Source organism: Pteronotus mesoamericanus, unplaced genomic scaffold (assembly GCF_021234165.1).
Source record: "Pteronotus mesoamericanus isolate MK-2021 breed Mesoamerican mustached bat unplaced genomic scaffold, CSHL_Meso_final contig_24, whole genome shotgun sequence".
In the NCBI taxonomy this organism is placed as follows: Eukaryota; Metazoa; Chordata; class Mammalia; order Chiroptera; family Mormoopidae; genus Pteronotus; species Pteronotus mesoamericanus.
This window is the reverse complement of record NW_026555100.1, coordinates 16,668,050-16,687,164: the sequence shown is the minus strand read 5'-3', so window position 1 is coordinate 16,687,164 and position 19,115 is coordinate 16,668,050. Positions and strand designations below refer to the sequence as shown.

Genomic DNA, 19,115 nt, shown 5'->3' with positions numbered 1-19,115 from the left:
CTATTCTTTGTGGCTAGATGTGCTTCTTTAAAAAAAAAAAAAGCATAGTACTTTACAACTCCTTAATTTAGGCTAGATATAGTTTCTAAAGTAAGCATGCATGACTCAGTGTTGGAATTTTTCCAGATGTAGCAATGAAATCCGTCCTCTGTGAACTTGGTTGAGTTAATAAACAAACCCATCCCAGGAAAAAAAAAAAAGAATTCAGTGTCTTTCCTGTGAAGAGGTAGAAAAAGACAATGTTGTAATAGTTACCATTGTTTCTCATATTCTTATCAATAGTCCTTAATCCTAATACAGAAATTCCCCTCAGTCATCTAGGTAAGCTTACACAGTACACTGACTTGGTCAAACAAACATCTCAGACTAACAGCAGAATGCAACTACGGAGGACTGCAAGGTTACTTATACTCTTCTCATTATCTAAAATCTATGCCGCTTGTAAAGAAGCCTAGATGATGAATAAATTACTAGCCACAACCTAGCCCTGAGAAATCAGGCACGAAAATGTTGGTTCTCATTTGCAGAGAAATTAGGTAGCTAAATTCAAAGTGGTGATGGTCTTCTATTCATCTTAGTGACTTGTCTAGCTCTGACTCCGAATTCAGACCTTCTTAGTCTTGGTTTTTCATTCCTGAGGGGCATAAAGACCAGAGGTACAAAACAGGAGCATGCTCCCTGTCCCCAGATACAAAGGAGTACCAGGATTGTGTATACTTTGTGGGCAAGGGTTTGACCCCTTCTTTCTTTTATATCCAAACTGCCTCGCATTGTGCAGGGCAATAAGTATCCATTTTTTAGTTTATTTTATATTTCTGAGCTAAACAACGTGTACATACAAGGTAAAGACACGCAAGCCTACTGTCAGTTCTCATCCTCACTGCGGTCCTGGCCCAAGCGGTCAGACCCCCCCTTCCCATGTGTCCCTGGTTCTCTGGCCCCTCCTGCTCCCGGCTCTCTGCCCACCACCCTGCCTCCCCTCCGCCTCTCATTCCCAGTGCTGATGTTTCACGCTTCCCCCTGCAGTAAGGATGGCAGTGAGAGGAGGGCGGGACTGGGGCGGTGTGATTGGCACTCGCTTGCACATGCAGCAGGTCAGACTTTCCTGGTACACGGGCAGGGATTCAAATAATTGGGCAGGGGTGAGGGGAAGAAGCAGGTTCAAAACTACAATGTGTTTTGGGTAAATGAAAAAACCACCTATTGTCCTGAGTTAATAAACATCCTTCATTCCGTGCCATCTCTGTAAGACAGTCATCCCTCTGTCCACGCATTCCACAGGCTTCTTGGGGAAGAAAAATACACTCACCGTCTGACTTTCCTCACTGCATTAGGAGTCCTCCTTCTGAGTCTCCATTCCCTGCGGCAGGGGCGTGCCAGATGCTGAGGTCCCCAGGGAGCCTCGGGCGGGTTCCTTCCCGGCTTCCCCTAGAGCCCACTCTCCAGCTCTCTCCCTCCACTCTCCACCCGCTCCCTCTCCGCGGCCTCTGGCACTCCTCTTCCTCTTACACGTCTGTGTGCCCAGGCTTTCCTAGAACTGCTTCTCTTCCTCCCACGGCCTGTCCTGGGGTCCTCACCCAGGCTGGTGCTGGCTTCACCTCCCCCTTGTGTGCTGATCTCTGCCGTGGAGCCCTCCACTTCCCTGTCTCTGACGTTTGGACCAAAAAGTTTCCTGACCTGGCAATGCTTCTTTCCGGTCTCCACCCTCCACCCCCACCCCTAAAAAAGTTCTGTTGGTCAAAATTCTATCTACTCCTTAAAATGCTTCCTCCTTGAGACCTTCAGTAACCTTCCCTTCTTTTGAATTTCCTTGTCGCTCTATCCTTTCTTCTTGACTTAAAGCATCTCACTGAGTAGAAGAGTTGAAGGAAAAAAAACACTAAATTCAATTTCCAGTTTCCTTGGTATGTGAACCTGAACAAATATCTTACACTCTTTGAGCTTCAGATTCCTTAAGGTAAATTAATACTAATAGCACTTTAAATTAGGACTAAGTGTAAATTAGAAGTACTAATAGTATAGACAATGCTTTCAACTACTTTGACAAAACTAAGCAGATAAGGTACCTTATAACTAACATTTCCTGAGATCTCTGGGCTTACCCCTTCATAAATTATCTCATTCAAAACTAACAATAATCCAACTGGTGGTACTCTTATCTAAATTATCAGACACCGCTGGGGTTAGAGTAGAGGGTAAGGGCAGGGGCTTGAGTATGAGCTCTGCACTGGCTTGTATGACCTTGATCAAGCTCCTTTGCCTTGATGGAATGGGCTTCCCGTACCTAGAAAGTGGAAAACCCCAGCTCTAACTTAGAGGATCACTGTGAGTGTTAAGTGACATAATGCATGGAGTGTATGTAGCCTAAGGCCTCGCCCACAGAAAGGGCTCCATAAATGCATAAGTGCTTGTTTACCACGTTAAGGGTGTTCATTTATGTGGACTCCCGTGGAGGGACAGAGAAACCGGTAAATGTGTGAAGGTAAACCAGTGACACATGGATAGGTAAATGAGAGCCTCTGCGTGTATGTTCTGAGAGCTCTGCCAGTGATAAGGGCAGCTCTGTCCCTCCAGAGCTAGCAGGCTGGTTTCAAAGAAAATAAACAAAATTACTCACAAGTTGTCAAACTACAGTTTGTGGACCAAATCCCGTCTGCCCTCCCATTCCTGTAAATCAAGTTTTGTCACATAGCCGTGTCCCCTTGTAGAGGTATTGTCTCAGCTGCTTTTGTGCTGCAAAGGCAGACTTGAATAGTTGGCAAAGAGACCATGTGGCTGAAAATTCTAAAATGTTTACCCCTGGCCCTTTACAGAAAAATTTTGCTGCCCCTTGAAATTTATGAATAAACTGAGATGAGCAGGAGAAGAAATGAAAAGGTGTGATTGAGAAGAGAGTGGAAAGGAGGTACCGGGGGCCACATCACACGGGACTTACCAGCCGGGAAATAGACTGAGTTTCAGTCTCAGTGCAGTGTAAAGCCTAGAGAGATTTTTAGTGTAGTTGTGTATTTTTGGGGTATATCTGTATTATTTGTAGGGGATGACTACTTCTATCCTGAAATACAGCAACCACATAGATGAGCATGTAAATGTAAATGTACATTTTTACTTTAACAGATTGTTATAAAATAAACACCTTGCAGGTTAAGAAATAGAACATCAATACTTCAGAAGCCTCCCATATCCCCATCCCAAACCCAATCACAGCCTCCTCCACTTTTAATCACTCTGTCTATAATATTCTTGTCCTTGTTTTTAAAAAAATAACCTCATGATATACTTTTATGATCCTACTTGAATTTGATGAATTTTGTATTTGCATAATCCATAACCCAGCAGCTACACTCCTAGGTTTGGACCCTGCAGAAATGTATGCATAGGTGTGCCAGGAAATTTATATAAAAAGATTTGTAGCAGCTTTGTTTCCAACAGCCCCAAACTGGAAACAAGCCTCATTTCCATGAATAAAACAATAGATCATTTAATTATGGCACAGGCAGACAATGGAATATTATATAGAAATAAAAATAAACTACAGTTATATGCAACAGCATGAGTGAGTCTCAGTAACACTACTCTAAGCTGTGAAGCGTTGTAAACTGGGGAAAGGAATAACACGATGCAGTGTATACTTATGAAAGACTGCCTGCTGAGGATGCTGTTAAGAAGGCTGGGTCCGTCGGGGGAGAGCAGGAGTGGAGCCCCAGAGAGAGCCTCCCGCAGCCAGTGCGCCACGGGAGAAATGGCTGGGCCGGGGGTGGGATTAGGGTGGTGACCACGTGGATGCAGAGGAGAGGGGTTTGAGATGTGTTCTGGGCGTAGGACTGATAGGACTTGCTGATGGACTGGATATGAGTGGTTAAAAAAAAGAAATTACGCTTAACCACAGGTTTTGACTTGGGTAATGGGCTTATTTGCTGAGATGGAGAAGGGTAGGAAGAGGCATTATTTAGGAGGGGTATATTCAGGGCATGATGAGGTAAGTTGTTGTGGGAATCTCCGTGGAAACATCAAGTACATAGCTGGTAATTCCAGTGGATTATGTGGATGAAAATCACTAAACAATTGCAATTCCAAAGAAAGTTTACCAAAGATAGGATGGACTCTGTTTTAGAGCAAAGGCCTTGGTCCTGGACCACAGATCTTTTTCTTTAGCTGATAATTCCTTTAAATTCATTATCATTTGAGATGCAAGTACATCCTGGGGGGGGGGGGTCATTATAAAGCTGTTTATCAATTCAATACGTAACCTAGGACTGTCTCAGTTATAAGGAATTCAGTGGAGAGGAAAAGGAGCAGGCAAATTTCTTCCATTCTGCATTTTCAGAAATCTGTGAGACTATGCTTCTTGAGCCTTCCTCCACTTTGATGCAGCCGACCAAACATATATTGAAGATCTCCTGGGTACCAGGCACTGCACTAGGATCTGGGGATACAGCTGAGAATAAGATTTGGTCTCTGCTTCTGGTGTTTCATTTTGACTTTGTCACTATGAGTGGCATGCAATTATGTAATGTCTACTCAAAAGGTCAATTATAAGCAGAGAAATATCAAGCAAAAGGATAGGTGATTTAAGAGGTATTTGTACAATGATAAAATTTCAGGTGAAGAACAATTTCTACATGACACGAATGCCACTCTTTTGAACCACGTGGGGACAAGCTAATCTCCAAGGCCTTTTCCCCAAGTTATAAAACTAAAAACATAATCGTCTGGTTTATTTATTGGGATGACAAAAAGATTAGAATAGCTGGTTAGTCCTTGGCATTTGGCGAGGAGAGGCCCTAAAGGGTATTGTTCTGCTCCCTTTCTAGATATCTAGCTTCACATTTCCTAATTTCTCCTAATTTTTTGAGTTTCAGATTGTGCCAAGTAAAATTCTAGTTATTCTCCCCTAGTTGAGAATATTTGGACATATTTACTAAAATGACCTGCTTTTGATTCTTAAAATCTATTCTGAATCATATTTATATTATTTTACTTGAACTTCCACCTCTTGGTCAGCACATATCTTTTGCCAAGATGGCCGATGAAGGTATAATATTTCTATTACAGTCTCATTAAGGTATTTAAAAAATAATTCTTACTGTCTTGTGATAATTTTGAAGAGCACGATTTCTTTCCTCTCTTAACCATAATTCTTTTAAAAAAGAAATTAAAAACACATTCTTGGGCTCTCTATATGAGAGAGCAGATCGTGTTAGGCTATCAGTGGAAGATGTCATCTGAAACCATGGGCGGCAGATCCATCTCCTTGTCTAGCTCTGACGCTCCCCTGGTTGGGCAAGCCACTCCGCATTTATTTGGCCTTTGCTTCCTCATCAGTGTAATGGAAAGCATGGGCTACAAGACACTGGCACAGCCCTCTGAGTTCTTTGAAATCTGTGGTTTTAATTTGCTGTGGCTTCCATCGGCTACTGAACTTGGCACCAGGGTGAGCTGAGCATGACTCCTCACCGCTCACGTCACGCCAATAAAAGATGAAATTGTATTGATTTATCAGTTCTCAAGCCCATACCTAGTTGATAATTCCTTCTACCACATGTTGTACTTAAAATGTTATTTTTTATTTTAATATTTCATATCGGCCCTTGATCCTTAGAGATTTTGTAGCCCTATTAAATTTGTAAGTACTTAAGAATTAAATAGTTCTTCCCAGCAAGTTTGCTCTCCCAGTTGTCTCATAAAGCTGTTCAGTAGGGTCATATTTCATAGAGCTGTCTTTTTGGTTTTTATTTTTCATGGCTTAATTCCATTTCTCATTATGTCCCATCTACAGTTTTTAAATTTCTTACCTAATCCACTAGAATTATGCAAGCTAAAATAATATTTTATATACATTGAAAAATATTTTACAAAATACATTTTATAGGGATTTATAATTTAAAACCACTGTGGAACTAAAGCTAACTATGAAATCTCTTGGGAGGGGACCCCCAACTGGAAGACAATTTAAACCTTAATCTCAATTTTCTTTCTCCTTCCCTTCCTTTTCTCTTTATTTTTATCTTTTCTCTTTTCCCCTTTCTTCCACTCTCTTCTCTCTTTCTCTCTCATCTTTTCTTCTCTTTCTTTTGAATTACAATCTGAACTGTAAATCATAAGAATCTAACTCACATTAGAATCAAGATATTAATGATTTATGTATATTCTTTTTAATGTATGTAACATTTTCTGGGAAAGAAAACAGCAGGGCATTGAAGATATTTGTGAACCAGCCTAGGCCTCCAAAAAGCTCTGTTTACCTCCTACCTGTATAATGTTTGGGCTTAAAATCCCACCTTAGATAAGGTTGTTTATCTCCATTTCTTCCACTGCTCTGCCTTTCTGAGACTTCCTCCTTTGTTCTACTCTGAAACTTGACTCCCTTGTGCCCCCAGGTCACTGACTGATAGCATTGTCTAGGCTTGTTTCTTGTAAATTTTTTTTGAGCAAGTAATCCAAACATTCTTTCTCCTATAATAATTTCTCATAGTAGACCAAAGAAAGAGGAGAAAGCAAAATTGAAAGAAGAGGGGCTACTGTTTTGTTAATATTTACTCAATTATAATAATTTAGAATTAAAATTATATCTTCTCATATTACACATTCATTCTTCTATTTTTTCTTGGAAAAAAAAAATAACAAACCAAACAGCATATATTGCTATTATTTTTATTTGCTTTAAAAAGCTGCTGATGTCCTCAGCACCCTGGGATATCAGTGTAGTAAACTGTTACTAGTTCTTGTAGAGAGATATTTTCACAACATTTGGTTTCAGGGAAATAAACATTTGCCATGGTTCCTAGGGCTTCCTGAAACAGGCAGCCTAAATCCAACCAAAGTAGCAAAGATCTGGACAAACTATCAGGCAAGTGAGTCAGAAGTAAAAACTATCATTAACGTTGTAGCGGCCTGTTATGTAATGTTAGAATTAACATTTCCAAATGATTTGTTTTGGGATTGGAGCATTATAGAAATGCTAGTTTCTGTAGCACAGAATGATGTACTACATGATAGAACAAATGTGGCTTAATGGTGTTCATATAAGCAAAATTTAGGGACATTAGCTGACAGTAATATTAATGTCAAATTATGTCTAAATTGCATCCACAAAAATATCTTAATCTTCAATAATAGATTTTTAATATCATCCATGGACAAAGCATAACTCTTCCACAGTCTGCTTTGACCAGCCCACATCTAGAATATTGTGTGCAGGTCTGGCCACCTTAATTCATCATGGGCAGAGGCACATTGAAATGTGCACAGGAGACTAGATACGATGATGAGGGACTGGTGGAAGGAAGTGGTGATGATATGCCTAGAGAAAAAAAGGCTAAGAAGAAATATGAGAAGTGTTTTCAAATATTAAAAGCACTATCACATGAAAGAGGCAGATTTTGTTCTAAATTGTGCCAAATATATTAGAGCCTGAATCAATGAGTAGAAGCTACAGAACGTTCAATGAAATGAAGAATTTTGAAGTCAAGAGTTGTTCACAATGGAATAGGCAGTTTGGGGAATCAGGAGGTTCCTATCATTTGAAGTACTTGGGAAAAGGAACTCCTAAGCAGGAGATTCTATGGAGGTAATTCCAGCACTAGACAGTTGTTGTTCAGACTTTAAGGAACCTCCTTCAACATTAAATTCTACAACATTATGAAATCAAAAGCCATTTGACTCCAGTAGCCCATGGACATACCCACAGAACAAGGGCAAATGTATTTAAAGGACAATGGATAAAATGAGAATTAAAAGTTTCTTATTAATTTCAAATTACCAAACTGAGATAAATCTAAAGAAAATGATTGTCATTTCTAGTTAAACAGCTAGATCAAGTAGCTTCAAAGTAAGAGATTCAAAATTTCTCCTTTTCTTGAAATTATTTGGTTAGTTATCCACAGAAATAAAGCCTATTGTATAGTCCATTCAAACTTGGCTTCTCATCAATGCAGCTATTTAGGGATATTATGTTAAAAACTAGCAAAATTTTAGGTGTATGGATTGTCATTATATTTCACACAAATTTCATTTGAAAAACATACTTTTGATATCATGGATTGCATGTATACATATCCATGTGAGAACATTCGTCTCTTATCTTTTGCATAACAGAAATTACCCTGAAAATGTGGCATAAGAAGACACTGACATATAATATGACAGGAAAGCTTATTACTCTTAAAGTCCTAAAGATGATACAAATATTATCTTTTTGGGGATAGAATGGACATAAACATATAGCTGATATTTTAGAGGAAAGGAGGGAAAAATTAATAAAGCCTTTAACATTTATCAAAACAATATTTACAAACAAAGAGATAGTCTTCCCCCTCTCCCCTTTTAATGACCACATTAGCTCTTCCGGAGGCCCAGTCCCCGCCGCAGGCTAACACACTAACAGTGGGCAGTCGTTGTGAGACAGGATAGTGAGAAGCTAGGAAAATTCCTTGGCAAGTGGAATAGGGACACAGACAGGTAGCTGAACACAGCTGCAGAGCAATTTACAGCCAGTGGCAGGAGGTCACGGCGGTGGGGGCGGGGGGGGGGAGGCCCTTTCCTCCAGTGCCTGGCAGGGGGCAAAACTGGGAAAACAGACCTCGCTCCCAGGGTAGCTGCTTCTCCCCTGGTTTCCTCCCAGGAGATAGCAGAGGCCTTAGTTGTGTTTCAGCTCCAGGCCCAGAAAAGCAGCAAAACCGAATGGGCAATGGCCAGAACCAACTGCAGTGACTAAAGACCCCCTGCCCTGTCACTGACCCATCGGTGGAGACCATGACCCTGAAAGGACACACCTGGAGCACTGATGAACAGTCTGCTGAGACTCTCCCCTGAGATTAAAAACCTCAAGACAAAGGACCCAGCACGCACCCGCTCCTCCTCTGGGGAGCAGCCCACAGGATTCCCTTCTTCTTCCCCCACTTCTTCCCCCATGGCACGTGCCTCCTAAACTCTAAGGCAATGGGCTGTTGGCAGCATGTCCCCAAAGCTCCCTTGTCTCTGACTTCCCACTGAGCTAAGGCAGCCCAGCCCAGGCTCTCCTGGTGCTTTCTCTATGCTAAGCCCTTCCTTGTTTCACCGTCCCCAGCTTTCACAGACAGACAGACGCTCACAGACACCTGGACTCCTGTTGTGAAGTCTTCCCCGCACAAAGCCAAGAGCCCAGCCACTAGAGCTGGCCCTAGGCAGACCCGCTCAGGGCCAGGCCCCTGTCTGGTAACAACTGGACCCAAATAATTAAAATGACTTTGGATCAGGTAAACTTTTCCACTATTTTGGTTTCCAAAGAAATTTGTGCAAATCAAAGAAGGAACCAATAATTAAAACGGAAGGTTACCGAAAGGCAGAAGACAATTAGCAACAGTCGGACTGATCCCAGAGAAAACTACTGCGTGCGAGATGGCAAACAGAGGGAGCAATAAGATAGACTATAGTTGTGAAAAGTCAAATGATGCAAGAAAGAAACATACATAGCATATAAATTCTATAAGTATATATTTCATTATTTCTGCAAAACTCCATGATTTGCCATCTTTATATTTATTGATGGTAAAAATGCTAGTTTTCTAATGATCCTTTTAAAGATGTCATTAATTAATAGTGAATGACCCGGTCAAATATATTGATTTTTAAGTCAGGCAGAAAACACAGTTTCTTTTAAGCATGTGAACTATAACTACGATCATTTATATTTTGATTTCTTTTGTGAAATCAATATTGCAAATTTATATTTTGAAAGCAATTTTGTTCAGGTCGTGTTTTCATTATTCAAGATCAAACACTGCTTTCACTACAAAGCTTAGAGAAAATCTTAGAATGGGAAGCAGATCTTGTACCTATAAGGATATCTTCTCTTGCTTATGTAAAAAATATTTTAGTTATAAGCATTAATCAGATTTCCCTTTTGAGATTTTCAGATGTAAACAATTACACATCAATTTCCTGCTTACTAGAAACAAATAGAAAATAATCCAGATAATTAGCGAGACTTGTATTTGCAAGCTGGAAAATGGGTTCAAGAAGTGATTCAAAGAGACTAAAAGAAGGCAATCAGTAATAGCAAATATGCATTGTTTAAATGACACATAAATTAATAATCTAAAGATAAAATGAAAAGTTAGTAACTCAAGGAAGTGTTACATTTGGAAGATTAGAAATGGAAGATAAAGGTGGTAGTTAAGTTTCATCACAATAAAAATTTGCAAATACCTTCTTCAACATCTGAGATATATTCGCCATCACTGAGCATTTCAGGGGCGTTGGCTTTACGAACTGCACGATTTAAGTGAACAATGTAAGTGTGTGGAAAATGCACATTGCTGCTACTACAACAACACATTTTAATGTTACTGAAAACACTTTTGCAATTAACTTTCTTCAGGAAAGGAATACATAGTCACTCTTAATTATTACGAACTCAAAGGAGGTTTTCATACCTTCATCATCAGACATATCGAGAACTTCATTCATTGTTTCTGGAACATTCATTTTGTGCTTCTCTGTGACAGTCTAGTAACAACAACAACGACAAAAAAGCAGTGACTTTAGTGTGAGGAGAGTACATGTTTTAGTAAACTAGTTCTTTCTTTCTAAATTAGTTGGTTTGTTATTAGTTGATTTACATGTTGCTTAACCTGAAGCCCCCACCTATGAAATGACATCAAAATTTTCCTTTAGTAACACTAAGGTCCTCACAGTGTACATGGAAGAAAACAAATATGAGGTGAACAATTTTAGGGGCAAAGCACACCAGCTTGAAGTATTTAAGTCCCTAATAAGTAAGGCTTTTCAAAGAACAGAGACAAGCGATAAAGCCTACACTTTTTCTATACTTTTCCTGGTCTGATGTACCTGCCACCTCATTTTACTAAATGTCTTGGCTGAAGATAAGCCAAATTAGTGGCAAGAAATATGCCTTTACCACTTTTTAAACTAGCCATTTATTTTGTCTTTCCTACGTAAGTACTTATTTTAATTCCTGGAATAAATCAATATTAAGATTGTGTAAATGACATAACTTAACGACTATGTACATGAAGAAAATACTTTGGAAGTAATGAATTTGCAAGATCATTTTAACCTCTACAAAAAACTTTAAGAATGGTATAGTGCAGAACAAAGGCCTCACCAAATCTCTTACTTGCTCTAACTTTTTTTAAAGATTTTTTTTTATCTTTTATTTTTTAGAGAGAGGAAGGGAGGGAGAAAGAGATGGGGAGAAACATCAATGTGTGGTTGCCTCTGGAGCACCAGCTACTGGAGACCTGGTCTACAAATGAGGCATACACCTTGACTGGGAATCAAACCAGTGATCCTTTGGTTTACAGGCCAGAGCTCAGTCCCCAGAGCCACACCAGCCAGGGCTGCTCTGATAACATTTTATCTATAGAGATTGTATCCATTTATAGACATAGCATTAGTTGTTAGAAAATCTTAACGACTCAATGTTTCAAAGAGTCCTCTTAATTCTGAGCATGTGAAAGACTATGGAACAAAGGAAGATACACATCTAAATAAAGTAACTGAAGTAAAGCTATGCTGTTAAAACTAAGAAAGGGTCAACTCCAGTCTCTTACAGTAGTTCTCACAGCACTTGGTCAATGTGATCACACACCCCATCCTCAGTTATCATGTTCAAATAAAGCCCCACCCGGTGCCTCTTCTGGCGTGGAAAGCTGCAGCTGAATTGCAATTTTTTAAAATAAGCTTTTTATGTTAGAACAATTTTAGATTTACAGAAATATTGTAAAGATAGTATCGAGAGTTCACTGAGTTTCTCCTATTATTAACATCTTACATTATTATGGTTCATTTATTACAATTAATGAACAATTAATATATTATCAGTGATTATAGTTTATATTCAGATATTTACAGTTTCTACCTAATGTCCCTTTTTTTCTGTTCTAGGATCCCATCTAGGTTATCATATTATCTTTAGTTGTCATTTCTCCTCTTGGCTGTGAGAGTTTCTCAGACTTTCCTTGTTTTTAATAACCTTGACAGTTCTGAGGTGAACCAGTCAGGTGTTTTGTAGACTGTCTCTCATCTGGAATTTGTCTCATGTTTTCCTCATGATTAGACTGAGGTAATATGGTTTTAAGAGAAGACCACGGAGGTAAAGGGCCACTTTTATCGCATACCATCAATATAACTTAACAGGGTTGATGTTAACCTCCGTCATCTGGCTGACGCAGTGTTTGCCTCGTATCTCCACTGTAAAGTTACTCTATTCCCTCCCAGCCCCCTTTCCACTCTGTTGTCTTGGGAAGGAAGTCACTATACTGAACCCAGGTTTAGGTAGTAGGGAATTACATTCCACCGCCTTCAGGGTGAAGTATTCTCAAAAATAATTTGGACTGCTACTGCCTGAGAAATATGTCTCTGCTTCCCTACTTATTCAGTCATTTATTTACCAGTATGGATTCTGGACATTATATACTTTGCGCTATACCCCAATACCATTTATTTATTTTTGTTCAAACAGGTCCACCTTTCAGCACTGAAGACTCTTTCCATTGATTCCTATGTTCCTTTGACATATCACCATCATTTTTTGTTTGTGCTTATTTATTTATTTATTCATTTATTTATTTATTTGAGGGGGCACTGCCCCCCCCCTTTTTTTTGCACTACAAGATGTTCCCAGTTCATCATATATACTCACTACCCTGGTTCTAGCTGGATTCAGTCATTTCTCCAAGGAGCCCTGGTCCCCTTTATTAGAAACATATCTGAGTGATAGATGTACTCTGCTCATTGCTGTTCAGGGAACTGAGTATTTTAAACAATGCAGTTTAAACAGTTTCATTTATATCTCTTGAATATCAGCCTCTAGTCAGTTTGCTCTGCTGCATCTTTCTCAGAATAGCCACACATCCATGGTGCTCCTATGGGAGATGCCGTCTTTTTCAAAGGTGTTTTTAAAAACGAAAGCCTGCTTGTGGAGGCAGTGGGGCCCCAGTGGAGACTGGCTGTGCGAAGGTCTGCCTCTGGTGGAGACGGTGCTGTGTTTAGTGAGTTTATGATCACAGGCTGTACCCTGAAATGGGGTCAGTCCTCCTGTAAACGGGATTACATGTAACTGCTGTAGCAGGGCTGAGGAGGCGGTGTCGCAGCTTGAAATAAAGTCTCACGTACCACAGGGTGGGGCTAAGTCTTAGGGAATTGGACGGACCTTTTCTAATCAATGTACTTCACTCGGTGGAAGCCGCGTGTCTTTCATCAGGCCCGTTGAACCTTCCCTGGTAGTGTGAGTCCCACCTCCTCTCTCTTTCGGAAGCAAGTCCACTGATGAGGTTGAGTGAAATGGTGTTCTGTCTTTCTCTAGGAACCTGTGCCTTGAAACCCTTCTCTTTCGGATAATTTCCTGAGGCTGTAACTTGATTTTCTGCCTGCAACTTTATTTTCTCCTAAAGCCTTTTTGGTAGCAAAAAAATAATCTGAACTTTCTGAATGGGTGACAAATTCATTTTCAGTCTATCATTTTGTATTTTGAACTATTTGATGAGTTTTAATTCTCTTTCTGACAAATCTTAGATGCTTGTTGCAGTGCCTTCAGATCTTCTGTAGCATGGTGGCACTTGCCCATTGTTTACCACCTTCTCCTACCCTCTCTCCTTGCCTGCCCTAGAAAGAGCTACATGGGATGTCTATAAAATTAAGGTTAATAAACATTATTTGTTGAAATTCTTTTCTTGAGAATTTCATAACAGATTTTAGGATGATGAAATACTCAGGTATGTGAAAACCACATGTCGGACTTGATCTCCTACACAAATCATATCTTTAAGTTAGAAATGTGCCTGGGAGAGGATCAAAAGGAGAGGGATAAGTGGTGAGTTGGGATGGTGAACTCACGATGTATAGATGATGTATCATAGAATTGTACACCTGAATAATCCTTTTATTAACCAATGTCACCGCAATACACTCAATTGAAAAAGTAAATGAAAGAAATGTACCCTGATGGATGACTGTCATGTTAGCCCATTAAAGCTACTGTTTTCTCTTTTATGTATTATCAAACTTCTTTCTTATAATCAGCAGGCTTATGATTTAGTTTCTACGGCATGCAGTAGTTTAAGAACTCCATCTGCAGGGAGCTAAAGTGCCCCTCAGCTCATGTGTATCATGTGAAGTGCTATGTATACAAACTGTTTGCAGATGCCAACTGTGCCTTCTCTCATGTTGGAAGGTTGTAGATGAGAAGAGAAGGCGGAGATGGTAATTCCAAGTGTTCCTGAGTCTTAAATTTACCACGTCACCCTCAGTCCTCTGTGTTGAGTCATTCAGTCAGGAATAACTCAAATAAGGCTCTGATATGGTGCAATATCTGCTCTTGATTCCAAAGTTACCAAATCCTGATGGGGTTCAAAGGCGCCAGGTGGGGTTAAAAAAAAAAAAAAAGACTTATCCTAGAGGCTGCTGTTTGTAGAGACATATCTGACCCAATAAGGCCTCCTGGTAAAGACTTGACTTTACCAGGTAAATTTAAATTTATTTTAAATTTTAATAAAACACCTATTGTTTTCCCTGTGAAAACTCCAGTCGATGAACGGGAAATGTGTAAGCGTGGTGATACACCAATTCGATCCTGTCTCTAATGTTTTAGTTTTATAACAGTGTATTTTTTATAATGATGACAAAAATGTATCCATTATCATTTGTGAATTAAAATATCTCAAGGAACCAACTGAGAATTTTCAATTTTCTTCCACTGCCAAAGAAGGATGTTAAAAACATTTCTGCCTTCATCTCATTAAAACTTTTTAAAATATCAAAACAAATAAATACATTTAGCTTTACATGGAACTAAAAACTCTAGAGCTACTGTTGCAACTTTTAAAGGGGTGTTTTTAGTGTTTTGAAGTTTTCTTAATATCAGACACGAGAGTTTTGCTCTGCTGACTACCAACAGTAAGGTGACAACATCCTGAACCAGGGCTGACAGTCTGAACAGAGGAAAGAATTTTCATCTCTGGGAAGCCCAGGAAAATGTGCTGTCTGAGAAATGGCTCTTAGAGTCGCCACGGCCGGCATCCACTACTCACCGTTGTCGTAATGGTCTCTTCAGTCACGACCTTCAGCGTGTCGACTACCGAAATGTAGCCAAGCCTCCGGGCGATGGCGAGGGCAGTGTTCCCATTCTGGCAGGAGGGAAACGTGGACGAGAAATGAACATGTCATTCCGCACATCTCGGTGCCTCAGTGTTCCCGCATGTTTCAACCTATACAAATCCTAAGGCGAGCGTCTCATCAGCCCCATTCCATTGTCACATGCAAAACGTTGTTTCATAAGAAACATACGTTGCACGAAACCCGCCTAACCTGTTCTTACTCATACAGCAGAGTCTGAGCTGCTACAGACAGAATCCAAGAGGTTTTTAATGTCCTAAGTAATCAAGGAAACAAATGCATGTTTCTTCTGATTATGTACTTCCTACTAGGTGGCAACGCAATCAGTAGTTGTTAAGTATGAAACTCTAATCACAACTCTCTCTCTGGACAGCTCACAACAATACAATTATTGTCCTTTTCTTTTCACTCTGCTGAACGCTTGTTCATGCCTATTAATGAAAGTGAAAAAACAACATTGGTGCACAATGAAAAATGTAAGGTGATCCCGGTGCCCAGGCCCATCTCCTCCCTCTTCCCTGGCTGGCCCTTGGCTCTTACCACAGTGAGTTCATTGGGGGAGGCATTGTTCTGGAGCAAGACGTTGATTATATGCGTGTGTCCTTGTTGAGCTGCTTGATGCAATGGCGTATACCCATTCTGTAGAAGGAAGATGGAAGAAATGACTCACATTTCCTCGACAAAATCAATGATCTTGGCGGATACAAAGGAGAAAGGAGTTTACCTTTGTTTTGGCATTAACTTTTGCAGAATGCTGGAGTAGGAAATTAACAATCTTGATGTTTCCATAGTGGCAACCCACATGCAGTGGTGTGTATCCCATCTATAATTACATATTTTTAAAAAGAAACATTGTAAGTACACTTTTAGTAGCAGTTATCTTAATCAGAAGCAATACTGTTATTTATTCTTTCTTTTTGAGCTGTCAAAAATAGCTTTTTTTCCTAATTTAAAAAAAACCAAAAAGTACCCTGGATAATTCTCAGAGCTAGTCTTAAGTGTAAACAATAATACCATCTCACATGTAAATAGTTATCCATACCTCGTCCCAAAGTGCTCTTTCTTGCATTAGCTAATTTTATTCTCATAAGACCTTTTCAAGACTGGAAAGAAAGGTGAAGTGATTGACAGCTTAGATAAAATGACCAGTGGCTTCTTGTTGAGGGGTCAAAAGAATGTTCTATGGAAAGACTTGGACTAGAATTTATTGAAAACTCAATTCTCTTAAAAGTGTAAAATCAGGGTTAAGAAACGAAGTGGCTAGACAATAATATAATGCAATAGATGATTATCAGAATGCATAACAAGAGACAGAAGGAAAGAGAGAAATACTAAAGCTGAAGAGGCTGTTGCAAGTTTGGGAGGTCTGAGAAGTTTGAACTTGATCTAGCTTTACATGCTCTAGTTAAAGTGTCCTGCCTAGTTAATGACAGTGCCACAGTTTGAAAACCACTGATTGAAACAAAGCAATGGATTGTTTTCAAATGAGTATCTATTGATGCCTGAGGGGTTATATAAATTTAATCTATTTACAAATATATTATATAACGTGTGTGTGTATTCTAGCCAATGATGTTTGAAAGTAAGGGTATTCCAGCTACTTCTCTAGATGGACGCATTGTCACAGACACCACCACCCAATTTCAGTGCCCATGTTGAGTCTGTCTCTATGACGACACTGGCCGTGCCAGATGGCTGACTGGGAGACCATGGGCTTCTTATACTAGTTCTAAATGGCATAGGGGAGGGGAGTCCATGTTTTCAAGGGTTTGTATGTCATATATAATGACACTAATGTGTCTTTATGGTGACTTTGTACTGTAGATGGAATGTGTCCTCAAATTAGTACACTGATGGGGAATTTGGGAGGTAATTAGGTCATGAGGGTGGCAGCTCGTGAGCGGGATCAGTGCCCTTAGTCCCCCTTCACCCTCTTCTAACTTTCCCACCCCCTTCCTCTGATAATCACCATACTGTTGTCTGTGTCCATAAGGGTTTCTTATTTCTTTTTCTACTTTTTCTTTTTTTTATCCCTAAGGATTTGAAATTTCATGGGATTTAATACACCCCTTATTCACAAGGTTAGGAAGCCAGACCAAGCGCGCCCTCTTTTTTGCGTTCCTGCTTTACTCAGCTGTGATGGGACAGTCACAGCCTCCCTTTCCTTTGGTGTTGTGACCTTCGCTGAGAAGAGAAAGGAAAGAACAATTTTTTTAAGAAACAGAGAGATGCTTTCTGAAGTGCATTGCTCATGAAGGGCGGGGAAGATATACACTTCAAAGATATTAGAAGAAGGGCCACAATGGTGCTGACTGTGACTTGAGTTGCGCTGGGTTAGGAGGAAACCCCGGTGGAGACCGGAGACTCCCAACCGAGCGGTCCTCTGTGCGAACCGGGAGCAGAAGGTGCGCAGCGCCCTCCCAAGCGACCCGTGCGAACCATTGCCATGCCTCCTGACTGAGGGGTGCTGTGTGCCTCGGATGTGGAGAGGCAAATAAATATCGAGAATCTTAACCCTGTCTATGCCTTCTAGAAGAAGTTTTAACCTAAAAAGAGAGAAATAACAAAAAAAAAAGTGTTTAAGTCTGTGTGTGTTTGTGCTTGTGTACAACGGAACAACACAGGGCGAATGCGTTTACCATAAAATTGCAAACTTCTAGAGCTTTCTTTTTAATGAAATGAATCAAGGAAAATAATGAATATAAGCTAAATCTGGTCTTTTATTTTTTCTGAATCAAAAATGCTTTTATTTTCAAGATGTAAAGTAACAAGAAACCATTTAGCCACTACCACTGCCTTTACTGGTTTTTCTGCAAAATGCTCAGCTACCTAGGAAGGCATTCAGGGCTAAGGACAACAAGATTTTTTAGAAAGAAAAGTTTGGGAGGGAAACGGAGTGAAAGGAGAGCTGGGCCAGTAGGCGGCCAGTGGAATCTCGAAGGGTCCAAGGCGTTTTCAGGAGGGGACGAGGGGAGGAGCTTGCTACTTCAAAACGCTGCCTCGGGCTATCCTGGCCAGGGACCGGGACCTTTTCTTCTGCTTTGCTATTTTAAGAGAGTTTTAAAAGCTTAAAGGATCTTTCTTGGTCAGGTCCCTCTCAGTTAGCTTCTGTCTGATGGGACACAGTGTGTGCGGAGTGGCCACAGCTGTACGGCCAGAGCCAGGCCCCAAAGCTGTCTGCGCTAGTCCCGTGACTCAAGCCTGGCCTGCAGTCTGCACGCCCTTTTTACCTGGTTGGTTAGCGGTAGCTTCACTACCTGTCCATACACCTCAGAATCTATCTATGTCATACACAAAAAGCTTTGCGTTCATAACATAATATTTAATAAGCATTCATTTCTCTGTCAAAAATGTGCCACATAGAAAAAAGAACAGTTATATTTTAGGGTGGATAAAACACGTTTGATATAAAGAGATAACAAAATTAAGCACTGAAAGAAAATGTTCAGGAAAATGAGAGTAATATAAAGTCATATCTTTGATGATGACACAAAACATCCGTTATTCTTACCTGAGTTTGAAATTGTGGCATTATGTGAGATTAATTAATAATTCTTTATTTTTATTTTTGAAAAAAGCTATTTTGGCAGAGAGAGAGACAGACAGACATACAGATAGACAAAGAGAGACCAGCGACCACATACCATAATGAATTTAGCAAGTAGTAATAATTGAATATTTATCTTTTTTCATAGCCTATGCCCGCACAAAGTTAGAGGACACAAAGCACTAAAAAATTTTCAATATGCATGTTTTTACATCAGTCACAGAAACTAACAAAGGTACAAGCTTTCCACTCTGCTCTGGAAGGGTAGATTTGTCTAATAAGGGTCAATACTGTTAACCCCAAAGGATATTGATGATACAGCTAGGATAAACTGCCCAGGCCATTAACAATAAAAGCAGCTGGGATATTATAATTAGAGACTTTAGTATCCCTTGCACAGATGTACATTTGAAATACCATGCATAAAAGCTATGAAGGTGGATTTGTTCTT

The 19,115-nt window shown here is 39.9% G+C and overlaps 1 protein-coding gene across 12 annotated transcripts in view; it reads right to left on the bottom strand.

The window, feature by feature from the left end:
- The window catches only part of ANK3 (ankyrin 3), a 318,471-nt gene that overhangs the window by 109,751 nt on the left and 189,605 nt on the right, over positions 1-19,115 (bottom strand). For 9 of the 12 annotated variants that reach the window (XM_054572740.1, XM_054572742.1, XM_054572745.1 and 6 more), the window contains 5 exons: positions 15,842-15,940; positions 15,658-15,756; positions 15,033-15,128; positions 10,416-10,488; positions 10,189-10,251 (listed from right to left, as the gene is read on the bottom strand). In XM_054572740.1, coding sequence (XP_054428715.1) covers positions 10,189-10,251; positions 10,416-10,488; positions 15,033-15,128; positions 15,658-15,756; positions 15,842-15,940 — 430 coding nt within the window. The remainder of the gene's footprint in view (positions 1-10,188; positions 10,252-10,415; positions 10,489-15,032; positions 15,129-15,657; positions 15,757-15,841; positions 15,941-19,115) is intronic. The other 3 variants (XM_054572747.1, XM_054572748.1, XM_054572749.1) reach the window with 1 other exon arrangement.